Below are 22,233 nucleotides of genomic sequence, written 5' to 3'. Positions count from 1 at the left end.
ATGGACAGATTCAGGGGTGTATGGACAGATTCAGGGGTGAAGGGACATAGATTCAGGGGTGTAGGGACACAGATTCAGGGATGTAGGGACATAGATTCAGGGGTGTAGGGACATAGATTCAGGGGTGTAGGGACATAGATTCAGGGGTGTGGGGACATAGATTCAGGGGTGTAGGGACACAGATTCAGGGGTGTAGGGACATAGATTCAGGGATGTAGGGACATAGATTCAGGGGTGTAGGGACATAGATTCAGGGGTGTAGGGACATAGATTCAGGGGTGTAGGGACATAGATTCAGGGGTGTAGGGACACAGATTCAGGGGTGTAGGGACATAGATTCAGGGATGTAGGGACATAGATTCAGGGGTGTAGGGACAGATTCAGGGGTGTGGGGACATAGATTCAGGGGTGTAGGAACATAGATTCAGGGGTGTAGGGACATAGATTCAGGGGTGTAGGGACACAGATTCAGGGGTGTAGGGACATAGATTCAGGGATGTAGGGACATAGATTCAGGGGTGTAGGGACATAGATTCAGGGGTGTAGGGACACAGATTCAGGGGTGTAGGGACATAGATTCAGGGATGTAGGGACATAGAATCAGGGGTGTAGGGACAGATTCAGGGGTGTGGGGACAGATTCAGGGATGTAGGGACATAGATTCAGGGATGTAGGGACATAGATTCAGGGGTGTGGGGACATAGAATCAGGGGTGTAGGGACAGATTCAGGGGTGTGGGGACAGATTGAGGGATGTAGGGACATAGATTCAGGGGTGTAGGGACATAGATTCAGGGATATAGGGACATAGATTCAGGGGTGTAGGGACATAGATTCAGGGATGTAGGGACATAGATTCAGGGGTGTTTGGACATAGATTCAGGGGTGTAGGGACATAGATTCAGGGGTGTAGGGACATAGATTCAGGGGTGTAGGGACATAGATTCAGGGGTGTAGGTGTAGGGACATAGATTCAGGGGTGTAGGGACATAGATTAAGGGGTGTAGGTGTATGGACATAGATTCAGGGGTGTAGGGACATAGATTCAGGGGTGCGGGGACATAGATTCAGGGGTGTAGGTGCAGGGACATAGATTCAGGGGTGTAGGTGTAGGGACATAGATTCAGGGGTGCAGGGACATAGATTCAGGGGTGTAGGTGCAGGGACATAGATTCAGGGGTGTAGGGACATAGATTCAGGGGTGTAGGTGTAGGGACATAGATTCAGGGGTGTAGGGACATAGATTCAGGGGTGTATGGACATAGATTCAGGGGTGTAGGGACATAGATTCAGGGGTGTAGGTGCAGGGACATAGATTCAGGGGTGTAGGTGTAGGGACATAGATTCAGGGGTGTAGGGACATAGATTCAGGGGTGTAGGGACATAGATTCAGGAGTGAAGGGACATAGATTCAGGGGTGTAGGTGTAGGGACATAGATTCAGGGGTGTAGGGACATAGATTCAGGGGTGTAGGGACATAGATTCAGGGGTGTAGGTGTAGGGACATAGATTCAGGGGTGTAGGGACATAGATTCAGGGGTGTAGGGACATAGATTCAGGGGTGTAGGTGCAGGGACATAGATTCAGGGGTGTAGGTGTAGGGACATAGATTCAGGGGTGTAGGGACATAGATTCAGGGGTGTAGGGACATAGATTCAGGGGTGTAGGGACATAGATTCAGGGGTGTAGGTGTAGGGACATAGATTCAGGGGTGTAGGGACATAGATTCAGGGGTGTAGGTGTATGGACAGATTCAGGGGTGTAGGGACATAGATTCAGGGGTGTAGGGACATAGATTCAGGGGTGTAGGTGTAGGGACATAGATTCAGGGGTGTAGGTGTAGGGACATAGATTCAGGGGTGTAGGTGTAGGGACATAGATTCAGGGGTGTAGGGACATAGATTCAGGGGTGTAGGGACATAGATTCAGGGGTGTAGGTGTAGGGACATAGATTCAGGGGTGTAGGGACATAGATTCAGGGGTGTAGGGACATAGATTCAGGGGTGTAGGTGCAGGGACATAGATTCAGGGGTGTAGGTGTAGGGACATAGATTCAGGGGTGTAGGGACATAGATTCAGGGGTGTAGGGACATAGATTCAGGGGTGTAGGGACATAGATTCAGGGGTGTAGGTGTAGGGACATAGATTCAGGGGTGTAGGGACATAGATTCAGGGGTGTAGGGACATAGATTCAGGGGAGTAGGGACATAGATTCAGGGGTGTAGGTGTATGGACATAGATTCAGGGATGTAGGGACATAGATTCAGGGGTGTAGGTGTAGGGACATAGATTCAGGGGTACAGGGACATAGATTCAGGGGTGTAGGGACATAGATTCAGGGGTGTAGGGACATAAATTCAGGGGTGTAGGGACATAGATTCAGGGGTGTAGGTGTAGGGACATAGATTCAGGGGTGTAGGGACATAGATTCAGGGGTGCAGGGACATAGATTCAGGGGTGTAGGGACATAGATTCAGGGGTGCAGGGACACAGATTCAGGGGTGTAGGGACATAGATTCAGGGGTGTAGGGACATAGATTCAGGGGTGTAGGGACATAGATTCAGGGGTGTAGGGACATAGATTCAGGGGTGTAGGTGTAGGGACATAGATTCAGGGGTGTAGGTGTAGGGACATAGATTCAGGGGTGTAGGTGTAGGGACATAGATTCAGGGGTGTAGGGACATAGATTCAGGGGTGTAGGGACATAGATTCAGGGGTGTAGGTGCAGGGACATAGATTCAGGGGTGTAGGTGTAGGGACATAGATTCAGGGGTGTAGGGACATAGATTCAGGGGTGTAGGGACATAGATTCAGGGGTGTAGGTGCAGGGACATAGATTCAGGGGTGTAGGTGTAGGGACAGATTCAGGGGTGTAGGGACATAGATTCAGGGGTGCAGGGACATAGATTCAGGGGTGTAGGTGTAGGGACATAGATTCAGGGGTGTAGGGACATAGATTCAGGGGTGTAGGGACATAGATTCAGGGGTGTAGGTGTAGGGACATAGATTCAGGGGTGTAGGGACATAGATTCAGGGGTGTAGGGACATAGATTCAGGGGAGTAGGGACATAGATTCAGGGGTGTAGGTGTATGGACATAGATTCAGGGATGTAGGGACATAGATTCAGGGGTGTAGGTGTAGGGACATAGATTCAGGGGTGCAGGGACATAGATTCAGGGGTGTAGGGACATAGATTCAGGGGTGTAGGGACATAGATTCAGGGGTGTAGGTGTAGGGACATAGATTCAGGGGTGTAGGGACATAGATTCAGGGGTGTAGGTGTAGGGACATAGATTCAGGGGTGTAGGGACATAGATTCAGGGGTGCAGGGACACAGATTCAGGGGTGTAGGGACATAGATTCAGGGGTGTAGGGACATAGATTCAGGGGTGTAGGGACATAGATTCAGGGGTGTAGGTGTAGGGACATAGATTCAGGGGTGTAGGTGTAGGGACATAGATTCAGGGGTGTAGGTGTAGGGACATAGATTCAGGGGTGTAGGGACATAGATTCAGGGGTGTAGGTGTATGGACATAGATTCAGGGATGTAGGGACATAGATTCAGGGGTGTAGGTGTAGGGACATAGATTCAGGGGTGCAGGGACATAGATTCAGGGGTGTAGGGACATAGATTCAGGGGTGTAGGGACATAGATTCAGGGGTGTAGGGACATAGATTCAGGGGTGTAGGGACATAGATTCAGGGGTGTAGGTGTAGGGACATAGATTCAGGGATGTAGGGACATAGATTCAGGGGTGCAGGGACATAGATTCAGGGGTGTAGGGACATAGATTCAGGGGTGCAGGGACACAGATTCAGGGGTGTAGGGACATAGATTCAGGGGTGTAGGGACATAGATTCAGGGGTGTAGGGACATAGATTCAGGGGTGTAGGGACATAGATTCAGGGGTGTAGGTGTAGGGACATAGATTCAGGGGTGTAGGTGTAGGGACATAGATTCAGGGGTGTAGGGACATAGATTCAGGGGTGTAGGGACATAGAATCAGGGGTGTATGGACAGATTCAGGGGTGTAGGGACATAGATTCAGGGGTGTAGGTGTAGGGACATAGATTCAGGGGTGTAGGGACATAGATTCAGGGGTGTAGGGACATAGATTCAGGGGTGTATGGACAGATTCAGGGGTGTAGGGACATAGATTCAGGGGTGTAGGGACATAGATTCAGGGGTGTAGGTGTAGGGACATAGATTCAGGGGTGTAAGGACATAGATTCAGGGATGTAGGTGTAGGGACATAGATTCAGGGGAGTAGGTGTAGGGACATAGATTCAGGGGTGCAGGGACATAGATTCAGGGGTGTAGGTGCAGGGACATAGATTCAGGGGTGTAGGGACATAGATTCAGGGGTGTAGGGACATAGATTCAGGGGTGTAGGGACATAGATTCAGGGGTGTAGGTGTAGGGACATAGATTCAGGGGTGCAGGGACATAGATTCAGGGGTGTAGGTGCAGGGACATAGATTCAGGGGTGTAGGGACATAGATTCAGGGGTGTAGGGACATAGATTCAGGGGTGTAGGGACATAGATTCAGGGGTGTAGGGACATAGATTCAGGGGTGAAGGTGTAGGGACATAGATTCAGGGGTGTAGGGACATAGATTCAGGGGTGTAGGTGTAGGGACATAGATTCAGGGGTGTAGGGACATAGATTCAGGGGTGTAGGGACATAGATTCAGGGGTGTAGGGACATAGATTCAGGGGTGTAGGTGTAGGGACATAGATTCAGGGGTGTAGGGACATAGATTCAGGGGTGTAGGGACATAGATTCAGGGGAGTAGGGACATAGATTCAGGGGTGTAGGTGTATGGACATAGATTCAGGGATGTAGGGACATAGATTCAGGGGTGTAGGTGTAGGGACATAGATTCAGGGGTGCAGGGACATAGATTCAGGGGTGTAGGGACATAGATTCAGGGGTGTAGGGACATAGATTCAGGGGTGTAGGGACATAGATTCAGGGGTGTAGGTGTAGGGACATAGATTCAGGGGTGTAGGGACATAGATTCAGGGGTGTAGGGACATAGATTCAGGGGTGTAGGTGTAGGGACATAGATTCAGGGGTGTAGGGACATAGATTCAGGGGTGTAGGGACATAGATTCAGGGGTGTAGGGACATAGATTCAGGGGTGTAGGTGTAGGGACATAGATTCAGGGGTGTAGGGACATAGATTCAGGGGTGTAGGGACATAGATTCAGGGGTGTAGATGTAGGGACATAGATTCAGGGGTGTAGGTGCAGGGACATAGAATCAGGGGTGTATGGACAGATTCAGGGGTGTAGGGACATAGATTCAGGGGTGTAGGGACATAGAATCAGGGGTGTATGGACAGATTCAGGGGTGTAGGGACATAGATTCAGGGGTGTAGGGATACAGGTTCAGGGGTGTATGGACATAGATTCAGGGGTGTAGGTGTAGGGACACAGATTCAGGGGTGTAGGGACATAGATTCAGGGGTGTAGGTGTAGGGACATAGAATCAGGGGTGTAGGGACATAGATTCAGGGGTGTAGGGATACAGGTTCAGGGGTGTAGGGACATAGAATCAGGGGTGTATGGACAGATTCAGGGGTGTAGGGACAGATTCAGGGGTGTAGGGATACAGGTTCAGGGGTGTAGGGACAGATTCAGGGGTGTAGGTGTAGGGACATAGTTTCAGGGGTGCAGGGACATAGATTCAGGGGTGTAGGGACATAGATTCAGGGGTGCAGGGACAGAGATTCAGGGGTGTAGGGACATAGATTCAGGGGTGTAGGGACATAGATTCAGGGGTGTAGGGACATAGATTCAGGGGTGTAGGGACATAGATTCAGGGGTGTAGGTGTAGGGACATAGATTCAGGGGTGTAGGTGTAGGGACATAGATTCAGGGGTGTAGGGACATAGATTCAGGGGTGTAGGGACAGAATCAGGGGTGTATGGACAGATTCAGGGGTGTAGGGACATAGATTCAGGGGTGTAGGTGTAGGGACATAGATTCAGGGGTGTAGGGACATAGATTCAGGGGTGTAGGGACATAGATTCAGGGGTTTATGGACAGATTCAGGGGTGTAGGGACATAGATTCAGGGGTGTGGGGACATAGATTCAGGGGTGTAGGCATATAGATACAGGGTATATAGATACAGGGCGTATAGATACAGGGGTACAGACAGGGTATATAGATACAGGGGTACAGACAGGGTATATAGATACAGGGTATATAGATATAGGGGTACAGACAGGGTATATAGATACAGGGTATATAGATACAGGGGTACAGACAGGGTATATAGATACAGGTGTACAGACAGGGTATATAGATACAGGTGTACAGACAGGGTATAAAGATACAGGGTATATAGATACAGGGGTGCAGACAGGGTATATAGATACAGGGGTACAGACAGGGTATATAGATACAGGGGTAGACAGGGTATATAGATACAGGGTATATAGATACAGGGGTACAGACAGGGTATATAGATACAGGGGTACAGACAGGGTATATAGATACAGGGGTACAGACAGGGTATATAGATACACGGGTACAGACAGGGTATAGAGATACAGGTGTACAGACAGGGTATATAGATACACGGGTACAGACAGGGTATATAGATACAGGGGTACAGACAGGGTATATAGATACACGGGTACAGACAGGGTATATAGATACAGGGGTGCAGACAGGGTATATAGATACAGGGGTACAGACAGGGTATATAGATACAGGGGTACAGACAGGGTATATAGATACAGGGTATATAGATACAGGGGTACAGACAGGGTATATAGATACAGGGGTACAGACAGGGTATATAGATACAGGGGTACAGACAGGGTATATAGATACACGGGTACAGACAGGGTATAGAGATACAGGTGTACAGACAGGGTATATAGATACACGGGTACAGACAGGGTATATAGATACAGGGGTACAGACAGGGTATATAGATACACGGGTACAGACAGGGTATATAGATACAGGGGTACAGACAGGGTATATAGATATAGGGGTACAGACAGGGTATATAGATACACGGGTACAGACAGATCATATAGATACAGGGGTACAGACAGGGTATACCTGCAACACCACCACAGCGGACTTCGCCCCCGGGGCGGCACACTTCCACTTGAACGTCCCCTCTGGTTTCAGCAGGTTCTCAGCTGGGTGGTTCTTTGGGGGAGACAAGGGTACACATGAGACCAGCGAGGACAACAGGTCAGTACTGATTAACTTTTGTATGTTTGTTGTTTAACGCTGCACTCAGCAATATTCCAGCTACCGGTATATGATGGTGGTCTGTATAAATAATTGAGTCTGGACCAGACAATCATGTGATTGACATCATGAGCATCAATCCACGCAATTGGGATACGATGACATGCATCAACCAAGACAGCAAGTCTGACCACCCGATCCCAATAGTTGCCTCTTACGACAAGCAGTCACCTTTTCGGCAAGCATGGGTCTGTATTGTGCCACCACGGTCTTTGTGTCTGTATTACAATATTACTTAGCACAAACAAACCAGAAGTCGTGAAAGCACTCAAAGCTTTCACTACATGAGATGTATCTCGAGATGGTTTCCATGGCTGCAGAGTGCAGAGTGAATACAACATGGCAAAACTCGGGGAACAATGTGTCCACTGAACGTTTCTTTATTTGCTGAACATAATCCACAGTTTCCAGTGAGACAGTGGGTCAGTGAGGGCCAACTGCCCCATGTTGTTCAGTATAGTTCAGTGTTATTATGGACTATTATTAGCCGAGTTTACTAGACCAAACCGACTTTAAGTAGCCTCGGACTTAGGACTAGTGGATAGTCACAGCCAACTGCAGGCACCAACACTCCATGTGGATTGTGAAGCTCGTAGTTTGCAACTCATAGTTCGTAGTATGTAGCGTTTAAACAATTTTTAACATGTTAAAAATGTTTTTAAAAATCTTACTTAACACAGGTCATTTATGAAGAGCATTGCCCAACATTTCAGATGGCTGACAACTAATCTCTAAACAATATCAATAACCAAACTAGAATGTGTTTTTACTCATGAAAGCATTTGTGTCCCTCCTCCCTTTTTCTGATACATTAGTTCAAGTTGTTACCATGGTTACTATGATGTTTTTGAAAATACAAAATAGAATAAAAGCAAAACATACCAGTACAGATTCTGATTACTGCATCAATGAAGCAGCATGACAGTTGATGTCATGTTGACTCTTTATGGGAGACTAAGTTGAAATTGTCTCCATGGAAATATAAAAATTTACAATTTTGAAAAATATTAAAATACCAAAAGGCATCAGTTAAGCTGATGAGCAACACACATACCAAGTTCCATTGAAACATATTGAACGGTTTTCAAGTTACAGCTCGGAATAGGATGGGAACACTGAAGCCAACCCATCCCACTGGAGGTCCAATTCATAGGAACATTAACTCATAGGACCATGTAACTAATAATAATAATAACCAACCTTGCAAGGGAAGGCACAAAATGTCCGATTGGGAATAGTTTGACCGAAGCACTGGCAAATATTCTATTTAGATACACATACAAAAAATTATCTGGTGTTGCATATGGGCAAAGTTACAAAGTCAGAAGTTACACAGGAACGTTTAATATGTTATTCGTAACATTTGGCTATTATTGCATGCTTTTGTTCTTTATTTCAAAATTATTTCTTTTTACCAAATGATGGCCCATACATGAATACACTGAAGTTGACAGATGTTTTATCTTTATTCAAACACATAAGAGTCAGAAGAGGGGCGGTGGGGTAGCCTGGTGGTTGAAGCGTTTGCTCATCACACCGAAGAGCCTGGTTCAACGAGTTATAGTAAAAACGTCACCTCAGCAAAACAGCACCGATTGGCGAAAACAACACCTTCTCTCAAGCGAAAACGGTTATTGCCTGGCGAAAACTGCACCCTATTTTTTTTTACCTTGGTAAAATAAATGAAATTAAACTAACATGGTCGCTTGCAAACACCAATAATAGGGAAATGTTAAAACAAGTTTACATTAGAAATTAGCCCCCTGAGTCAGCTACTATCACAATATTGTAAACTGTGATGAAGATGAAAACTGTGAAGAACGGTATATGTATGTAGTTATCTGTGAACAACTGGAAAACAGGAAATAACATGTAAATACATCAATAATATGTAACAAATAACATAAGTCAGATATACTACTACATAAATCATTCTAATCGTTATTAAAAATAGAGGTGCCGTTTTCATCCGTCACAAAGTTGCCGTTTTCGCCAGAGAAATCGGTGACGTTTTGCTGAGGTGACGTTTTAGCCTGGTTCCGTTTCAACATGGGTACATCGTGTGAAGTCAATTTCTGGTGTTACCCCGCTATGATATTGTTGAATATCGTTAAAAGCGGCGTAAAACCATACTCATTCACTCACTACTGGCACGTCTGATCAAGTGGGATACACCAGACTCGCCTAAAATCTGACTCGCCTAAAAAGATTTTGACCCAAAAATTTGAGCGAACTACAGTCGGTTTTTGTATTTTAGAATCAGTATGTAACTATCAGAAATACATAGTAATGCATTTTATACACATAATGTACCTAAATGTTAGTGTTTTAGTCTTGGTCCCAATAGCGTAACCGACTCGAATGAGTGAACGATGTCATGGTGTTGTTTTGATACAATCGGTGTCACTCTCGATGACATCCCATCACTGATTGATTAGTTTCGGCGATAAAAAATAAATAAACTCAACAGTTCAGCACAGGATTACTGTACTATGATAACAAATAGTTGTCACTTTATCATTATATCTGCGTTGACCAATCAAAGGCGAGAATTCTTCAAAACTCTGGGAAAAAATACAAATGCCAGTTTAGTGAACATGTGGTGGTGCAACTGCAACGTACGTTGTGTTATCTTCAGGATATGAATTATGGATTTATTATTTGATGGATATAACGAACCCATTAGGTATGTAAAGACTTAAGTGATCGTTTAATGTATGTTTTTAGGATGTAAATATGACAGAAGACAAATTTTATGGATGATACGTTGTTGTTTTTAGTATTATTTCCATACTTGTGTATGAATATACTAGTAATTGTGATCATTAGGCCTAACCTAAGTTATATTTGCCAAACGCATACCAAAATATTAAATATATTTTAGGTGAGTCAGGTCAGATTGTTTTAGGCGAGTCGGTTTCAACTCGATCAAGTTCTGCAGCAGACGGCAGCCCACCACTTAACAACTTTCCACTACGATATGATCGACCACAATCACTTAATTACCTATGGCATGTTACCATCATTTGCCTTCAGTTACACATAAAATTGTTTAATGACTTTTATTTTTATCGTTAGTTTGGGTTAGTTTTAGCAAATCTTGTGTTTTACTCCTCAGACTCAAAGTCAGACAAACAGACAAAAACTTCGCATATTTGTCCGTGTTTAGGCCTAGCTTACAACAAAACAATTGCAAACAATTTCTACCTTGTCTTCAGAACTGGAAGAGACGACATGTTGGATTTTAATTTCCGGCATGATGTCAGAGCTCAGGCCTGCTCTCTGCTGTTCCCGAAAATCGCTAACTCAACAAATCCAGAAATCATCACACACAACTCTCAAATCTCGCGGAAAAATAAACAAGATGGCCGCTACGTAACCGGGCAAACGACCGGTTCCCTTGCTCATTGGCTAAAAGTAAAGAGCGAGTTTCCCGAGCACCCACATAATATATTTTAATGCAATAGTTCTTATTATCATCATATCATCTGTCAATCATAATCAAAGCATCGTTGTCCTCATAATTCCCATTAAAAAAAACATATATATGAATTAGCGGTACGAAGTATCGATAGAACTACACGGATTGCCTCCCTTTGCTAAGAATTAATCCAAGTAAACTGGTTCCACTGTTGGTTTAGCGACGCAAGCCCAGCGCTTCTTTGTTACACTCTCGTTGACATCGCTGCCGTCATTGTCGGAGCGGTCATTACAAGAATCCTGAAATTTGCCCTCTAACCCCGAATGTAGTAACGTTTAAACTATTTGTTATGTCTTTGGGAATGCCATCATATCGAATTTTGAAAAGGTTAAACTGACCATATTTCCCAGATGAATGTAACTTTTCGTATGTTTCGAGAGCAGACGAACGGAAAATCACCCAACTTCCCCCTTACGTTTTTACTGTACCTATTACATGAAAGTTGGACCCGTGAAGATCCGGGGTAGAATATATAGGTCTTCACCAACCCATGCTTGCCGTAGAAGGCATGCTTGTAAGAGGCGACAAACGGGATCGAGTATCACAATTGCGTAGATCGATGCTCATGATGTCAGTCACTGGATTGTCTGGTCCAGACTCGATTATTTATACAGACCACCGTCATATAGCTGGAATATTGCTGAGTGCGGCGTTCAACAACAAACAAATTAAACAACCAAAAACATGATAGTTGAAACAGAGACCATATATAAAAGATCTATTATATGGTCTCTGGTTGAAATAGAAATTCAAATTGACAAACAAAGAAAATAATTAAGTTGGGGTAAGAGGAATCGGTGTCACGACAGTCATCACTTGTTTGAAAACATAACTATCCGTCGGTTGTGAGTTGAACACCGTGTTAGTGTAGCCACCTTTCACAGTGGGAGCTCCGCGAACACGCTTTCGCTGCGAGGAGCATGTGTCTACCAGTTTCGGTAGACAGAAACCCAGTCTATAAATCCAAGCTCCTACCCAGCGCGTGACACCTTCTTTATTGCGGTAGCATAGAGAGCACTGCGAACTGGCCATTGTTGTGAGGAGCTTGAGAATAATCATGGCGGACAATTGTGTGTTGTGGGTCGGTGGTTTGGGCGATAAAGTCACGGAAGAATTGTTATATGAACTTTTTCTTCAGGTAATTTAAGTATAATGTACATAAAAGTGCATGCCCTATGTTTATGCTATATCTTCCTCAGAAAATATTGTCCTCTCTCAGAATAAACTGTCTGATGGAAGTTGGGGTTTTCCGGATTAGGATTTTTTGGCACAGTCTGTGATGTGAAGATGTGATAAACAGATGGATGCTATTTAGGCTTAGAGTAGTCGCCCTTGCCATCAATCTTTTAAACCAGGAGCAGCTAATATAGCGCCATTACACGCGGAAAGCGCACGTTAAATCTCAAAGTTAGTTAATATAGCGCTCAGACTGCCGGCTTCACACGTCTCGTGCCTCGTCAATCCTTGGGGGTAGTTGTATCGGGAGTTAATAGGGTGGGTTAGCCCCAACTTTATGCTTAGCCTTTCGGTCCCCTTTCTGATGAAGCCCTTTACCATCATTGGATTGATGTACGGCTTTATGATCAAGCACCCCTTTATGATCAAGCACCCCTTTACAATCAAGCACCCCTTTATGATCAAGGACCCCTTTACAATCAAGCACCCCATTATGATCAAGCACCCCTTTATGATCAAGTACCCCTTTACAATCAAGCACCCCTTTACAATCAAGCACCCCTTTATGATCAAGCACCCCTTTACAATCAAGCACCCCTTTATGATCAAGCACCCCTTTATGATCAAGCACTCCTCTATGATCAAGCACCCCTTTATGATCAAGCACCCCATTATGATCAAGCACCCCATTACGATCAAGCACCCCTTTACGATCTAGCACCCCTTTACAATCAAGCACCCCATTATGATCAAGCACCCCTTTATGATCAAGCACCCCTTTACAATCAAGCACCCCATTATGATCAAGCACCCCTTTATGATCAAGTACCCCCTTACAATCAAGCACCCCTTTACAATCAAGCACCCCTTTATGATCAAGCACCCCTTTACAATCAAGCACCCCTTTATGATCAAGCACCCCTTTATGATCAAGCACTCCTCTATGATCAAGCACCCCTTTACAATTAAGCACCCCATTATGATCAAGCACCCCAATATGATCAAGCACCCCTTTATGATCAAGCACCCCATTATGATCAAGCACCCCATTATGATCAAGCACCCCTTTACGATCTAGCACCCCTTTACAATCAAGCACCCCATTATGATCAAGCACCCCATTATGATCAAGCACCCCTTTATGATCAAGCACCCCTTTATGATCAAGCACCCCTTTACAATCAAGCACCCCTTTACGATCAAGCACCCCTTTATGATCAAGCACCCCATTATGATCAAGCACCCCTTTACGATCAAGCACCCCTTTACGATCAAGCACCCCATTATGATCAAGCACTGCTTTATGATCAAGCACCCCTTTATGATCAAGCACCCCATTATGATCATTGTTTTGTTGATGTTGTCTGTGTTTCAGACGTACTGGTTCTATACGTCATGATACAAGCTTGTTTGTGTCTGAGTACACACTACACATGGTGTGTTTGTTTCAGGCTGGCCCCTTGGACCGTGTCACCATCCCAAAGGACAAGGACGGACGCAACAAGAAGTTTGCCTTCATCAACTTCCGGCACGAGGAATCCGTGGCGTACACCATGCAGCTGTATGAAGGTATCCGACTGTTTGGCCAGTACCTGCGTCTACAGACACGGTCAGGGTCCTCCTCCCTCCCCAGCAGCTCCTCCCCCCACAACAGCCCCTCCCCCTACAGCAGTCCCCAGTACGCCCCAGAGCAGCGGGACGCCTACCCCCGCGACACCGCACACCAACATGGCGGTCGGTCCAACTACCACCGTGCTTCTTCTGGACCAAACACAGAACAGCATGAACCGTTCCGTAGTCCACGGGATCGGGAACACGGGTCAAGGCCGAATGAGCCTCCGTCTCGGTACCAGCGATCCCACACATGGCACGGCGGCGCAGATAAGAATCAAGATGAGCATGGTGATCGACATTCCCGTCACTCGCCACAGTACCGCCCAGAGTCGCCCCAAGTGTACCAGGGTGGGAGCCCCCAGTATCACAACGACAACCTTGAAAGCATCGATGTGCGCAGACAGCGCATACTCCAACAGCAGAATCTCAGCCTGGCCGTTCATAGACAAGATGGCCGTCAGCACCGAGACTACGACCGCATGCAGCCATACCAGCGACCCCACAGCACCAGAAGACGATATTAGTTCTCAGCTGGGACTTGCAATGATTTGTAGGGACTGTATCTGTTGCCATGGTTTGTGGAGACAGTATCTGTTGCCATGGTTTGTGGAGACAGTATCTGTTGCCATGGTTTGTGGAGACACTATCTGTTGCCATGGTTTTTGGAGACAGTATCTGTTGCCATGGTTTGTGGAGACACTATCTGTTGCCATGGTTTGTGGAGACAATATCCATTGCCATGGTCTATAGAGACAGAAGTTTACAGAAGTGTTTCAGACAGTTGTGGTTCTGACTCTCGACTTGATGGACTAGTGACTACCACGTCACTGTGCGTGTTGTTATATGAGTGTGTGTACAGTGAAACAGTACCAGTTGCCATGGAGACAGTATCGTGAGCTAATTTCAAGTATTGGCAAGGTTGAATAACTCTACCAAAATATTATCATCGACCTCTCATTTTGTACTTTGAAGTGTCTGCCTAAAGAATGAGGTGCACATACAGAGCTAAGAATGTTAGCACACCTTACAGGGACGAGGGCATCGCTGACTGGAGGGGATATTCTGGGAGACATGGATTCCATGCAGTTTCCATGACAACCCTTAATAGGTGTCAGGGACAGTTGAAGCTTTGACACACATAGGAGTTATGTCCATCGAGACTCAGCCTTCGGCAAGTAATACACACAAGGGCCATAATCTCTTTGTGATAAAATGTCGTTCTAAAGAAATCAATGATGAAGACGTATTTTCAGTCAAAAGGATAACTTTAGCAGCTGCGTATGAATGCACAAAACTCACACTCACTGATCTTCCCGAGGCTAGAGAGTTCACTGACTTTAAAGTCCAGTTTCCACACTTGCCGAACTAGGCTGGAATTCCTGGGCTCGATCGTAGCGCCACCAGTGGCTATTACGAGTTATTTCCTTTCTATGCCTCTCCTATTGACCAATCAGATTCAACCTCTCGTATCACTTGCATTTGTTTCAAACAAAACGGTGGCGCCCAGTCAAGACGATCTGATCGATAATCAAGATCTATATAAAACGAGCCTTACATTACAAAGTGCATCAAATCACGTGAGCACCTTGATTAAAAACATGAAAAGGTTTAGAAAATATCTGTTGACAACGAGTTAGCAGTGCACATGCTTTGCAAATCCTGCAGTCGACCGTAATCTGCATGACACCTCTACGAAGCGGATTTCGATTTCGGTGCGCGATTTTGATTGGACTAGTGTAGACTCCATAATACCAGCCTAGTTCGGCAAGGGTGGAAACTGGACTTTTATAGTCAGTTAACTCTCTTGTGTCGGGAAGATGACACTCACTTTACTGTCTCCATTCCAACTGATCACATATCAATGTTAGAGTAAACTGCCCCACTGTACAAGCCATGTTCATCAACAGAATCGGGGACCACGACCTCCTTGATTGGGAACATTGGTCCGTGAAGTGGTGATGAGGCAGACATTGTGTTGATGTATGGAGCTGGGTGAAGCTGCTGTCTGTTGCAGTTGGGGATTGGTCCACAGTATCAAACCAATCAGATGCCTCACACAGACACACTGACCAATCAGATGCCTCACACAGACACATTGACCAATCAGAAGCCAGTAAAATGAAAGGACTGCTGGTCGTGATTGAAACCTGCATGAATCTGTTGTTTTTCTATTTGTACAAATTCCTTGGCTAATGAAATTGAAAGTGCGTATTGGTGATCAGTGGTGTCTCTCTAACTCTCTAAATTATTGTGATCCAAGACAGCTGACATGATTATAATATATGAAGTACGTTTCAGTATAGATCCTTCTCCGTTGTCGAGCAAGGCAACGTTTCAGTATAGATCCTTCTCTGTTGTCAAGCCAGACAACGTTTCAGTATAGATCCTTGTACCGGATGTCAAGCAAGGTGACGTTTCAGTATAGATCCTTGTGCCGGATGTCAAGCAAGGTGACGTTTCAGTATAGATCCTTGTACCGTTGTCAAGCAATGTGACGTTTCAGTATAGATCCTTGTACCGTTGTCAAGCAAGGTGACGTTTCAGTATAGATCCTTGTACCGTTGTCAAGCAAGGTGACGTTTCAGTATAGATCCTTGTACGGTTGTCAAGCAAGGTGACGTTTCAGTATAGATCCTTGTACCGTTGTCAAGCAAGGTGACGTTTCAGTATAGATCCTTGTACGGTTGTCAAGCAAGGTGACGTTTCAGTATAGATCCTTGTACCGTTGTCAATCAAGGTGACGTTTCAGTATAGATCCTTGTACCGTTGTCAAGCAAGGTGACGTTTCAGTATAGATCCTTGTACCGTTGTCAAGCAAGGTGACGTTTCAGTATAGATCCTTGTACCGTTGTCAAGCAAGGTGACGTTTCAGTATAGATCCTTGTACCGTTGTCAAGCAAGGTGACGTTTCAGTATAGATCCTTGTACCGTTGTCAAGCAAGGTGACGTTTCAGTATAGATCCTTGTACCGTTGTCAAGCAAGGTGACGTTTCAGTATAGATCCTTGTACCATTGTCAAGCGAGGTGACATTTCAGTATAGATCCTTGTACCGTTTTCAAGCCAGCTGAGTAATGAACATGGTACAGAGAAGATGGAGGATTAACAGGAACAACAAGTGCCTACATGAGGGAGATTAACGTGAGTAGGTTAAACAATGACAACAGAAGGATAACACTGTAACAATGACAACAGAAGGATAACACTGTAACAATGACAACAGAAGGATAACACTGTAACAATGACAACAGAAGGATAACACTGTAACACCAGGGGGGCACGGTTGGCCCAGTCGTCTAAGGCGCCGCGATTCACTGTGCAGAGTTGCGTCCCTTGGGCACGCCAGAAATCTATGATTGTGGGTTCGAATCCCGGTTCGCCCCAATTATGTTTCTAGGTTTGTCAGCACCATATCCGTGCTCGTGGGTTTCACCGAAGTGGTAAACGTCTGAGACCTGCATTACTTCGGGCTTTCCTCCCACATTAGGCTGACACGCCGTGATATAACTGGAATACTGTTAAAAGTGGCGTTAAACCCAACTCATTGACTGTAACACCATGATGGACAGAACACCTGAGGAGGATCCAGTAAGACAGGATTAAGTAAACAATCCATCAGTTGTGTGTACTTTATACGTGATTCTGTGTTGCCATCGTCTGGCCATGTTGTGTGGATGTGTTGTATTCACGTCATCCACACTGTTGTTTTTAATGAAAAATTGCAATAAAATAATGTCTACTTGTTTCATCTTCTTGTTCTTTTGCTGGATATCATGACTTGTCATTGTTGCCGATGTCTGCGTCACTGTTGCCGATGTCTGTGTCACTGTTGCCGATGTCTGCGTCACTGTTGCCGATGTCTGCGTGATGTCTGCGTCACTGTTGCCGATGTCTGTGTCACTGTTGCCGATGTCTGTGTCACTGTTTCCGATGTCTGCGTGATGTCTGTGTCACTGTTGCCTATATCTGCATCACTGTTGCCGATGTCTGTGTCACTGTTGCCGATGTCTGTGTCACTGTTTCCGATGTCTGCGTGATGTCTGTGTCACTGTTGCCTATATCTGCATCACTGTTGCCGATGTCTGCGTCACTGTTGCCAATGTCCACAAATCATACACGCAAAGATATTCAAACGAATTGTTTCGAAATTGTGAAAGAAAATTCCCGCAATAACAAGAAGCCGCGGTTTACATATCAGCATTAAATACAGAAAGTGAAAATAGAAATTTATGTGATGAATAACAGGGGTTTATACAACCTGAATAAGTGACGTACATACATTCTGGCATATCTTGTTGCAAATCGTATAAGAAATGTATGTTAAAATATTCATATTTGAAAAAATTCAAAATCGTAAAGCTTAGTTCGTTTTTGAAAGACTCTGAAATCTGGGGCAGAGGAGTGAGACCTGGTGAAGAGACGACACTGCAGGAGTTATTCCCTTTGGATAGCAATCTGAACAATCACGAAGAAGAACATGATCTCAGTGAGTTTGAAGTTTCATCAAAAGTATGGATGAGAACTTTCACGTGAATGACCCAGTCGTCTAAGGCGCCGCGATTCGCTGTGCAGAGTTGTGTCCCTTGGGCACGCCAGAAACCTATGATTGTGGGTTCGAATCCCGGTTCGCCCCGATTACGTTTCTAGGTTTTTCAGCACCATACCCGTGCTCGTGGGTTTCACCGAAGTGGTAAACGTCTGAGACCTGCATCACTTCGGGCTTTCCTCCCACATTAAGCTGACACGCCGCGATATAACTGTGACTTTGAAGTGTTCTGTAAATACAACACATTAACTGTACCTGTTGATAAGACAAAAGTTGTTGTTTAGATGACTCCAAAAAAATTCCAAATTTGTCTTCACTATGAATGAATCAGTTGTTGGAAATACTAACGAGTGCGAGTAACTAGGACTAATACTATCCAAAAATAACAAGTTTGTCACAAGTAGGAGTGAGTGAGTGAGTGAGTATGGTTTTACGCCGCCTTTAGCAATATTCCAGCAATATCACAGCGGGGGACACCAGAAATGAGCTTCACACATTTTACCCATGTCGGGAATCGAACCCGGGTCTTCGGCGTGACGAGCGAACTCTTACGACTAGGGTACCCGACCGCCCTCACAAGTAAGAAAAAAACTACAAAAGCCATGATTTTGGTACTGAAATAAAGTCGTTTACTCAATATATTATTTTAGCGTCACATTAGATTATTTGAATGTATGGGTGAACAAATATTACATACTTTACGGCTCGGAAGTATGGAGCGGGGGCAACAGTGCATTACTCGAAAATCTGCAATCACGTGTCTTTAAAATGTCGTTGAGCGTTCAAACATGTTTACCACTTCATGTGTTCAAACATGCCCACCACTTCCTGTGTTCAAACATGCCCACCACTTCCTGTGTTCAAACATGCCCACCACTTCCTGGGTTCAAACATGCCCACCACTTCCTGTGTTATAACATGCCCACCACTTCCTGTGTTCAAACATGCCCACCACTTCCTGTGTTCAAACATGCCCACCACTTCCTATGTTCAAACATGCCCACCACATCCTGTGTTCAAACATGCCCACCACTTCCTGTGTTCAAACATGCCCACCACTTCCTGTGTTCAAACATGCCCACCACTACCTGTGTTATAACGTGCCCACCACTTCCTGTGTTCAAACATGCCCACCACTTCCTGTGTTCAAACATGCCCACCACTTCCTGTGTTATAACATGCCCATCACTTCCTGTGTTATAACATGCCCATCACTTCCTGTGTTATAACATGCCCACCACTTCCTGTGTTCAAACATGCCCACCACTTCCTGTGTTATAACATGCTCACCACTTCCTGTGTTCAAACATGTCCACCACTTCCTGTGTTATAACATGCCCACCACTTCCTGTGTTCAAACATGCCCACCACTTCCTGTGTTCAAACATGTCCGCCACTTCCTGTGTTATAACATGCCCATCACTTCCTGTGTTCAAACATGCCCACCACTTCCTGTGTTATAACATGCCCACCACTTCCTGTGTTCAAACATGCCCACCACTTCCTGTGTTATAACATGCCCACCACTTCCTGTGTTATAACATGCCCACCACTTCCTGTGTTATAACATGCCCACCACTTCCTGTGTTATAACATGCCCACCACTTCCTGTGTTCAAACATGTCCACCACTTCCTGTGTTATAACATGCCCACCACTTCCTGTGTTCAAACATGCCCACCACTTCCTGTGTTATAACATGCCCACCACTTCCTGTGTTATAACATGCCCACAACTTCCTGTGTTATAACATGCCCACCACTTCCTGTGTTCAAACATGTCCACCACTTCCTGTGTTATAACATGCCCACCACTTCCTGTGTTCAAACATGCCCACCACTTCCTGTGTTCAAACATGCCCGCCACTTCCTGTGTTATAACATGCCCATCACTTCCTGTGTTCAAACATGCCCACCACCTCCTGTGTTATAACATGCCCACCACTTCCTGTGTTATAACATGCCCACCACTTCCTGTGTTCAAACATGCCCACCACTTCCTGTGTTATAACATGCCCACCACTTCCTGTGTTATTACATGCCCACAACTTCCTGTGTTATAACATGCCCACCACTTCCTGTGTTATAACATGCCCACCACTTCCTGTGTTCAAACATGTCCACCACTTCCTGTGTTATAACATGCCCACCACTTCCTGTGTTATATGGGGAGGCTGGAACGTCCCATTATCTGCATACATTAGATTAGCTGTTCTTTGTTAGTGGTCAAAATTAGGGCAATCAAACTCTGCGAAGTTGTCACATACTGTGTATAAATATTACTTACTTATGTGATATCTGGTATCTGTGAACATAAACGGGTTACTAAGGCAAAATCAATACTAGAAGATCTGGAATTTGGTGATGTTTGGCTGTCACAGTGTAGACTCGATATAAGTGGCCTGAGATCCTGTATATTCAAGGGACTTAAACTAAGTAAAGACCAGTATACAGGTCTGGAACAACACAATCACAAACTCGTCAATATCGTATTATTATAAAAGGCTGTACATAATTTGAGCAATACCTTAAGGTTATGGCTGTGAAATATCAAATAGAGGGGTACACTCAGCAATATTCCAGGTATATGATGGCGGTCTGTAAATAATCGAGTCAGGACCAGACAATCCAGTGATTGTCAAACGTGGGGAGAAAAAGAGTTATCATTTCTTTTACAAGCAGTTCTCGTGTTCATATGTCAATACGGAAACCTGCGAGGGATGCACGTCTTCTCCCGGAATGACACAAGTTCGTCACGAATGAGTCAATAATGTCCGGGCGTGTGCCGGAAACAGACGAAAACCTGAAGAACACATGACTTGGTCATAAAAGGTGCGATTTGAAGTTCAATTACTTCACATAAAATATATAAAGGAATGTGTTACGTACACCGTTAATTGTTTGAGGATGTTGACTATACGTCCCGCGTACAACATTGCCAAGTCCCGCGTACAACACGCCAAGTCCCGCGTACAACACGCCAAGTCCCGCGTACAACACGCCTAGGTTCCCGCGTACAACACGCCAAGTCCTGCGCACAACACCGCCTAGTCCCGCGTACAACACGCCAAGTCCTGCGTACAACACGCCAAGTCCCGCGTACAACACGCCAAGTCCCGCGTACAACACGCCAAGTCCCGCGTACAACACGCCAAGGTTCCCGCGTACAACACGCCAAGTCCTGCGCACAACACCGCCTAGTCCCGCGTACAACACGCCAAGTCCTGCGTACAACACGCCAAGTCCCGCGTACAACACGCCAAGTCCCGCGTACAACACGCCAAGGTTCCCGCGTACAACACGCCAAGTCCCGCGTACAACACGCCAAGTCCCGCGTACAACACTGCCAAGTCCTGCGCACAACACGCCAAGTCCCGCGTACAACACGCCAAGGTTCCCGCGTACAACACTGCCAAGTCCTGCGCACAACACCGCCTAGTCCCGCGTACATTGCCGTACAACACCGCCAAGTCCCGCGTACAACACTGCCAAGTCCCGCGTACAACACGCCAAGTCCCGCGTACAACACGCCGAGTCCCGAAACCCTCGAAATAGAAGCCCAACAACAATTAAGGGGGTTGTTCCCGTCAAAGTACTTGGATATTAATCATTTCTGTACTTAATGGCAGCCTACAAGAATGACGTGGAAGATGTCGGCACATTAAATTAATTGTTGGGACTAAGCCCCGGTTCGATGTCATCCATAATTTGTGTCCCCCTCGGTGATATTGGGTGAACACTACTAAAAGTACGCACGCACGCACCCACCCACCCACACACTCACTCACTCACTCGTGAAGGTCCGGGGTAGGTGGTCACCAACCCATGCTTGTCGTAAGAGGCGACTAACGGGATCACGTGCTTGATGCATGTCATCGACCCCAATTGCGTGGATCGATGCTCATGATGTCAATCACTGGATTGTTTGGTCCAGACTGGATTATTTAGACCACCGTCATATAGCTGGAATATAGCGAATATAGCGGGGATGGGGGCAGTTTAGATAATCGCGTCTGAGCCAGACAAACCAATGACTGACATAATGAGCATCGATCTACAGCAGTTGGGATACCATGACTTGCATCGTCTTTGTCTGTCCAAGAGGTCTTAACGGGAACCAAACATCAATGGATTT

General features: G+C 45.6%; 2 protein-coding genes across 3 annotated transcripts in view; one reads left to right on the top strand and one right to left on the bottom strand.

The window, feature by feature from the left end:
* LOC139441855 (DNA repair protein XRCC1-like) overlaps positions 1-10,648 on the bottom strand; it is a 66,036-nt gene extending 55,388 nt beyond the window's left edge. The window contains exons 1-2 of one of the 2 annotated variants that reach the window (XM_071222596.1): positions 10,493-10,648; positions 7,088-7,180 (exon numbers count right to left, since the gene is read on the bottom strand). In XM_071222596.1, coding sequence (XP_071078697.1) covers positions 7,088-7,180; positions 10,493-10,543 — 144 coding nt within the window. In that variant the 5' untranslated portion in view covers positions 10,544-10,648. The remainder of the gene's footprint in view (positions 1-7,087; positions 7,181-10,492) is intronic. The other variant, XM_071222597.1, reaches the window with a different exon arrangement.
* A 1,168-nt stretch (positions 10,649-11,816) lies between these two features.
* LOC139441858 (RNA-binding protein 7-like) lies at positions 11,817-17,271 on the top strand. The gene is made up of 2 exons (XM_071222602.1): positions 11,817-11,904; positions 13,394-17,271. Exons 1-2 carry the CDS (start codon positions 11,824-11,826, stop codon positions 14,078-14,080), a joined length of 768 nt encoding a protein of 255 aa, XP_071078703.1. The 5' UTR covers positions 11,817-11,823; the 3' UTR covers positions 14,081-17,271.
* Positions 17,272-22,233: the final 4,962 nt, after the last annotated feature.

Source organism: Haliotis cracherodii, unplaced genomic scaffold (genome assembly GCF_022045235.1).
Source record: "Haliotis cracherodii isolate W230 unplaced genomic scaffold, xgHalCrac1.p SCAF_46, whole genome shotgun sequence".
Lineage (NCBI taxonomy): Eukaryota > Metazoa > Mollusca > Gastropoda > Lepetellida > Haliotidae > Haliotis > Haliotis cracherodii.
The sequence above is the reverse complement of the archived record's forward strand: the minus strand, read 5'-3'. Positions and strand labels throughout refer to the sequence as shown.